We start from the raw sequence: 7,734 nt of genomic DNA, 5'->3' as shown, positions 1-7,734 counted from the left end.
GTTGAAAAGGTCTGTTTTCAACTGTTCAGGGCAAAATATGAGCATTTTGCAGTTGATTCTGGATTTTTATTTTTATTTGCAAATCAGAAAAAAATGAAGCGGTGAATCCGTTAACCAAGAAATTAAATTGGTGTGGCCTTATATATATATATATATATATATTTGGCGCTTTCAAATCCTTCATTTTCTGCAAAAGGTTGGAATCTGTATTTCTTTGTCATTTGTCTCATGAATAGTGTGATACGAAATTCTTATTCTTGTGTTTTTATTCACCATATTGCCATAATTGACACAATTGCCGGTAGGTGATAGCCTTATAGCCATATGTACATGTAGACAATAGAAACCCAATACTGGTGGGTTATAGTCATGTATACAATGTGTATTGTGTACAGAAATTTGGGCGCATGTACCGTCATAGAGCTTCATCCTCTACCAGTAAAGAGCATGTGTGTAGCCTCCTGTGCAGGCTCCGGGGCAGGTGGGAATTTTAATACTGTAACAGCGTTTTGAAGAGCGTGGGCGGTGATTGTAGGATGGCCTGCTATTAAAATAACATGTTAAGAACTCTTCAACATGCTGTATCAAAATTCCCACCCGCCTCGGAGCCTGCACAGGAGGCTAGGTTGGTGGACTGATTGACACATTGCTGAACAATTTCTTGTGAAACTTAATACTATAACGGCATGGTATACCATGTATACTTGCTATATACTTCCTTGAAACAGAACCTACTGCCCATCAGGTACTTCAAGCTGCTATATTCTTAAAGTACTTTTGTAGGTTTCTGAATGCTCATTGTATCCTTATTTCAACATCAGAACAAGTATGCATTGTCTTCAAAGTTGTATCAATTAAAGGCAACCTGTCAGGCTGCAATTAAAGGAGGATCTAGAAGGCTGTACAAGCCTTTGACTTAAATTCTATTTGTTACGGTACCGGTGATGGCAGAGTTCGTTTTATTAGATGCTAATGAGTGATGTTGACTTTTGGTATATAAATGCAAAAGTACTGGGAAAATTAAAGACATCAGCATTCCCCTGGGAATGCAACAGGGTTTCTATGTGTGTGCTAAGTTTTGTGCTATACCAGTATACATAAGTCAGTACTAGCTACATCAGGTTGCCCAGACACTGAGTAAAGAGATTCTTTTTACACAACCAAGTCCTTTATTCAGCCGACGATTCGGTGACCGTCTGTCACCTTCCTCAGGGCAGTTCTGACTGGTTTCCCTGTAATCATCCATATGTGTATATATGTAAATATGGTACATTTGGGAATGCATCTGTAGCAGCGACACCTGTGTTGCAATGCAGTGTGAACCAGTCAGACTTGCCCTGAGCCGGGAAGGTGACAGACGGTCACCGAAACGACGGCTGAATAAAAGACTTGGTACTCAGTACTAGCTATACTAGTAATCATGTCGATCGTGAGTGGCTTGCTGCCCACCGTCAGCTGCCTATGGAGCCTACATACGCTGCTAGTCGTGGCTGTGGCCGTCCTCGCTGCAGCGGCGTGGAAGAGACGCCGGTCATCAGCTAGCCTGCCGCCGGGACCCAGGGGACTGCCCCTGGTCGGCAACATGTTCAGCATGAGCAAAGTCAGTCTAACCTAGCCTCTACCAGGCTCATTTGCAGGCTGAATCAAGAGTAGAAATCGGCCTAAAAGGGGGATATACTAGTAATTGACCAGAGGAATTGGCTGACCAGAGATGGTCCAGGCAAACTGGACCCTCTATCAGTCTATGGCCGGCAAACTCCTCTGGCCAATTATATCCCCCGATTTCTACTATTCATTCAGCCTGTAAAGGAGTCTGGGGGAGACTAAGTCTATGCGAACTATGTCTATGTTTTTTTTACCTAAGTAAAGTGAAGGTTTAAGCAAGGACGTTCTTAAATTACCCGAAGTAACTTAATTTGGCTTGTACATAATTGTATTTAGAACAATAGGACTGTATTCCGAAGTGAGAAACTTATGCATACATGCATGTCGATTCATGAATCCTGCTTTGTGGGCACATGAATATTCATGATTTACAAACTCAGCCGTTTATTTACTGGTAACTTAAATTTTGTTGTCTTAAAACAAGGAGGTTAAAAAGAGATCTCTTTTTTAACCTCCTTGCTTAAAACAACATGAATCCACTCAGAAAACAAAGTCCAGAACAAAGTTGAACTAGCTACCCCGACAATACTCACTAAACCTTAGACGTGAGACTACAACATTTATGTCTTCGAAGAGAACTCTTCCATGTCTTTTATAGTGGTAGACATTTAGTTCCGTTCAAGGAGGTTTAAAAAGACTTTGGTTCCGTCAAGGAGGTTTAAAATTTGGTTCCGTTGATATATATTCGCAGATTCAGCTACGACATGCAAATATCATTGCCGTGGAAAGAGTATGTGTTTCCTGGCCACTAGGACATCCCAATATAGTGTTCTAAGAAGTACAGAGACTGTACTGTCGCCATATATTGTCTTTTAGAAAAAACTATTCTTCTTTTAACTTCCCAAAACCCACTAATTTTGGAAAAGGTGGGACATTACGTCTTCCATGGTCTAAAAAAGAGAAGTCAAACCCCTTAGACATAGTTTTAGACATAGCTATAGCTCTAAACTACCTTTTATCGTGTAAATTTTTGTTATTACCTCCGGGGGAGGAGACATCCTTCCGCGGAAGGGTTTTGTGAGAGATTTAGATTTTCATGTTCGCAGCTGTTTCTCGCGTTTGGGTGGACGGATTCTTTTGAGACTCGGTATATGTTTTGCTATTGGGCTGCGGATGATGCTACGTTTTTTTTTTTTTTTTATTGTATATGTGTTTTCGGGCGTGAAAATGTTGCCTTTTGGTGGCCCCAAAACACCCCTTTGAGCATGAAAGTGGTCGCGACCGTTGACCTTTGACGTGTTTAAGTTATTCTCGGTCTGGTCCACGTATATGACCCCTCACACAGAGGGGTGTCCGGTCTCGAAAAATTCTCTGTTAAAACCCTATATAAAAATATACAATAAAAAGCCCGGAGGTATAAAATCTCAGATTTTACTTGTTTTATACTACGTTTCATAATACTTACATTGTTCTCTTTTATGTTTGTAATCTGCAATCAGTCCCCCGGGCATGAATTTGCAATAAACTTCATTATATATAACGTTATCTTCCGACAGTTCCGTGGATATCTACTAGTTCGCAGATTCAGCAACGACATGCCGTTGAAACAGATGTCAATCTGAACAGTTTATGAATAGCAATGACACTGTGTGTGTTTCTTGGCCACTAGGATGTCCCAGTGGTTTTCCAAGAGTGGTCTAAGAAGTACGGGGACGTCTTCACGGTGTACACGTTCAGCCAGCCGAGGGTTGTCCTGAACGGTTTCGGCGCCATTCGCGAGGCCCTGGTCACGCATGCCGAGGTGTTCTCCAGCCGGCCTCCCGTCCCTGTCCTGGGGTCGCCGGACCAGAGCGCAAAAGGTATTTTAGAAACAGGTTATCTGTATCGATATAGCCGGTATAACCGCCCTTCGGCGTAACACACCAGCTTCGCAGGCACGCGGCGCGGTGGCAGCTAGCTATATCACACCGAACGACTTGTTACACTCAATCTTTGCACATTTGATTGCAAGAGTTGTTTAAAGCTTTCTAGTGATGATGCCCCAACTGTGCCTGGTGGCAACAAGTTCCAGTCTACGATAGTTCTGGGGAAATACGAGTTTTACAGGTTAACCACAGAACCCAAGGCACAGATAAGATCGATGGCCAGTCAGTCGACATAAAACAAAAGGGTCATTTCCATACATTCTCTACCGCGCCATTAATCTATGGAACACCCTGCCACCCAGTATCAAAACACTGACCAGTCTGCATCAATTCAAAAATGCCATCCACCGGTTGTACATGAGCTAAGTTGTATATATTATATTAAGTTAAGTCATTATCGTTTTGTTTAACCTGTATATAATTTGTGATGATTATGTATGTTTTTTTCTCTTTTATTTTGTTGTCAGTATGTTCATATGTTTATATGTTTTAAACCCTGGAAGACTAGTCGTCTTAGACTGAAGGGTATCGAAATAAACGAAACGAAAGACATTTGCGAGACGCGTGGACGCACACGTGAATAATTGTGCCCTTATCTTGCCATGACTATGCATATTAGGCTAATATGTATGGAAATGACCCTTTTCCTTTACGCAAATTATGATGAACTGTTTCTTCAATTTCTGGGAGCAAAAATATTTTGAGAAACATATATTTATCTTTATGAAATAAAGACTGAACTTTAACTTCCAACACTAGATATAGAATTGGGACTTACCCCAAATTTTCGGTTGACTCCATCAACCTTGTTCACGGAATGGCCCCGTCTACTCCTGGAACGTGACCGTAGTAGCGGGTCATACGTGCCAGATAACTTGTGTCGCCCCTCGTCTCTGTTCAGGATAGGTCTGTGAGCTCTTATGTACACTGTAGACTTTCATGCTAAGATATATTTATCTTATTTTTTTGTTTAAGGCTTGGTCTTTGAACCGTACACTCCTCGATTCAAAGAGCACAAGAAGTTCACCATGTCCGCGCTTCGAGACTTCGGGGTCGGCAAGAGGAGCATGGAAGGGAAGATTCTAGAAGAAGCACGGGCACTCAGCGATGTCATCTCAAAGAAAGGAGACCAGGCCTTCTGTATCTCCGAGCTGTTGAAGAACGCAGGCTGCAATGTCATCTCCTCCGTCGTCTTCGGCTCTCGCTACGAGTACGATGACCCAAAGGGGAAAGAGCTTCTACTGGTGGTCCAAAAAACGTTCGCTATCAAGCGCCATCATATGCTGCCCTTTATATTCCCGGCATCCAAAGTCATTCCTAGTTTGAGGAAGGCTTCCGAAGGGTTTCTCGACAACCAGCTGAAGCTGAGGGAACACATCCGAGAGGAGATAGTCAGACACAAGGAAACTTTTGACCCGAATGACGTCAGGGACTTTTTGGACGCGTTTCTCCTGGAAGCTAAACAGCGAGAGGGCGACGAGAATTCCACCTTCACTGAAGAGCAACTTGTTGAGGTAAGTAAATAGCCTCTACCAGGCTTCGGAAGGCGACTGGAAAGAGTAGAAATCGGCCAAATAGAGAGATAACATGCCAAGGGAATTGGTCCGCTGGAGAGTACATTTTACCCGAACTGTTCTCTCCAGCAGGCCAGCAACTCCCCCGGCATGCTATCTCTCTATTTGGCCGATTTCTACTCTTTCCAGCCGCCTACTCTTTCGTCAGAGCCTTTCTGCACAACTCTCTAGTGTCACTGACGAAAGGTAGTGGATACTACCTGCGTCTGACCGTTTACAAAATCATATCCAGTTGTTTTGAGTCACTGATGAGTTTTATATTGTTTCTTTTCCGAAGCTTGTCCGGCAGCTGTTCCTGGCAGGGACCGACACCACAGCGAACACCTTACACTGGGCCGTGCTGTTCATGGTGCTGCACCCGGACGTACAGCGGAAAGTACAGCGGGAGATAGACGGCGTGGTGGGGCCTGACCAGGAACCCTCCATGGAACATCGCAGCCAGGTAAGGCCACACCGACTTAATTTCATGGATGACATCCGCGCGCGCATTGATTTTCGCCTGTTCTAAAAAAAAAAAAGATCACGTCTACCGAGGCTCTGACCTGGCTCTAGGCCTGAGTAGTTAGCGACAATACGGAGCCGGTGGTAACTCTGGAGGACGGCATCCAGGCCACCGGAGCTCCACGACTCCGCAAAAAGCCAGCATGTGCCGGTTTGTCGTATACGTCGCTATGTACTAATCAAGTCGGTGCGGCCTAAAGTCCCTATCACACACCCACAAATATGGACTCCCGAACACTGGCCGAACTCCCTCCTGGCCATTGTTAGGGGTGGGTCGGGCTTACGTCGGCAGGTATTCAGCTACGGGGTACAGTTAACACGTAGTAATAGTTGTGTTATCTCCAAGCAGTGGGCGGACGATGGATACAGACGGCCAACATTAAGTCCCCCGCCAAACCGAATCTATTTGGTAGTAGTAGTGAGGCTTTCTTAAGGATAGCCTGGTATCCAGTCTGATCGTGGTCGGGGCCGAAAGAGCTCTGTCCCGCCCGCCTCACATAGGTTTCCCGGTGTGTATTTCACAAGAGATTAATTAGCCCTCCACGTGTTGGGGGGAAACCAAATCCCCAAGCATACTGTCTCTGATTAGCGTAACACTCCTACCGGGACGGTCTGTTGCACTGGGCGAGGGAAGCTATTGGAGCCCCCGAAGACACAACCTGCCTGAACACCCCAATACCCCCAATCACGATCAGACTGGATACCAGGCTATCTTAAGGACAGACAGTCTTGTAAGTGACCTTGTTGATGGTGAGTTGTGTCACTAATTATTTAAAAAGAAAAGTTGTAAAGCGAACGTATGACCGATGTTGACATGTTTAAGTGAAGTTTAAAAGTTTCCTTTTTTTTTGGCACAGATGCCCTACACTGAGGCCACCTTGAGTGAAGTAAGCAGGATGGCAGCAACCGCTCCAATGGCAACTAGGCACTTCACCACCGGTGACGTGTTCTTCAGAGGTTACCACATTCCCAAGGTAGGTCAGGATCACCCCCATCAAACTTCTTTCAAGCCGTACCCGGAAATTCAAGCCGTACCCGCTCAAAAATTCTGGCCGTACCCGGAAATTCGTGCCGTACCCGCGAAAATTTCAAGCCGTACCCTTTAATTCGTGCCGTACCCGCTCAAAAATTCTGGCCGTACCCGGTAATTCGTGCCGTACCCGCTCAAAAATTCTGGCCGTACCCGGAAATTTGTGCCGTACCCGCGAAAAGTTCAAGCCGTACCCGGTAATTCGTGCCGTACCCTGTACTTTTTCGCCTTTCGGCAGATAGGTGGCCAGGAATATTTACCAGAGCATAGGCTATATGAGGTTGTGTATCGTTGCCGTACAGGGTATTTAGGCACGACTTCCGAGTGACTACGCACCGGGGCTGAGCGATATCCGCCATTGGGTACGGCGACTAAAGTACAGGGTACGGCACGAATTACCGGGTACGGCTTGAAATTTTCGCGGGTACGGCGCGAATTTCCGGGTACGGCCAGAATTTTTGAGCGGGTACGGCTTGAAAGTAGTTTGATGGGGGTGAGGATGTATAACATTAGATAGTTGTTCTCAAATCTCTGTTTGCGTAACAAGAGTCTCTAATACTCAGTGTCTTACCAACCTGATGAAACTATTCACAGATCTTATCCTATGTTTCTCTCAGGCCACAGGGGTTGAGGTGAACCTCTGGTCGGTGCTGTATGACCCGCAGGTCTGGCCCGAGCCGCACAAGTTTGACCCGACCCGCTTTCTGGACCACTCCGGCAACTTCGCCAGGAGGGAGGAACTGATCGTGTTTTCTATGGGTGAGTAGTAGCCTCTACCAGGCTGCATCAATTGTTAGATATGGTTGTGCCTGTAATACAAACGGACGCGTCAACGATCCTTGCTACATGGGCATATACTTGTTCTTTTATTGGTGAAAACATTTTTTACATCCATATTGGGAGAGTTTGGAGCATTTCAGTAAAAAATGAGGCAAAATGCCATGGAGTGGTATATCAGCACCAAGGAGAGGGCATTATCCCGTGCGTTACCCCCTAGGAACCTCGTGCCTTTCGCGCTCGCTGGTCCCTCAAACAGTGGGAAGACCCCCCCCCCCAAGCAAAATCCTGGCTACGGGCATGTTGAAAGAAAGCGTACGGT

General features: G+C 45.4%; 1 protein-coding gene across 1 annotated transcript; it reads left to right on the top strand.

Moving 5' to 3' along the window:
• Positions 1-1,341: 1,341 nt before the first annotated feature.
• LOC109468645 (cytochrome P450 2D26-like) lies at positions 1,342-7,402 on the top strand. The gene is made up of 6 exons (XM_019766971.1): positions 1,342-1,600; positions 3,275-3,464; positions 4,506-5,044; positions 5,382-5,546; positions 6,463-6,579; positions 7,253-7,402. Exons 1-6 carry the CDS (start codon positions 1,421-1,423, stop codon positions 7,400-7,402), a joined length of 1,341 nt encoding a protein of 446 aa, XP_019622530.1. The 5' UTR covers positions 1,342-1,420.
• The last annotated feature ends 332 nt before the right edge of the window (positions 7,403-7,734 follow it).

This window comes from Branchiostoma belcheri, unplaced genomic scaffold (assembly GCF_001625305.1).
Source record: "Branchiostoma belcheri isolate BF01 breed outbred unplaced genomic scaffold, Haploidv18h27 scaffold10, whole genome shotgun sequence".
Classification (NCBI taxonomy): domain Eukaryota; kingdom Metazoa; phylum Chordata; class Leptocardii; order Amphioxiformes; family Branchiostomatidae; genus Branchiostoma; species Branchiostoma belcheri.
The sequence above is the reverse complement of the archived record's forward strand: the minus strand, read 5'-3'. Positions and strand labels throughout refer to the sequence as shown.

Excerpts from the sequence above, each read along its gene's own strand:
- LOC109468645 (XM_019766971.1), top strand. The coding sequence starts at position 1,421 with ATGTCGATCGTGAGTGGCTTGCTGCCCACCGTCAGCTGCCTATGGAGC. Across the intron at positions 3,465-4,505 it reads GCCGGACCAGAGCGCAAAAG|GCTTGGTCTTTGAACCGTAC; the intron begins GTATTTTAGAAA and ends TTTTTGTTTAAG. Across the intron at positions 5,547-6,462 it reads CCATGGAACATCGCAGCCAG|ATGCCCTACACTGAGGCCAC; the intron begins GTAAGGCCACAC and ends TTTTTGGCACAG.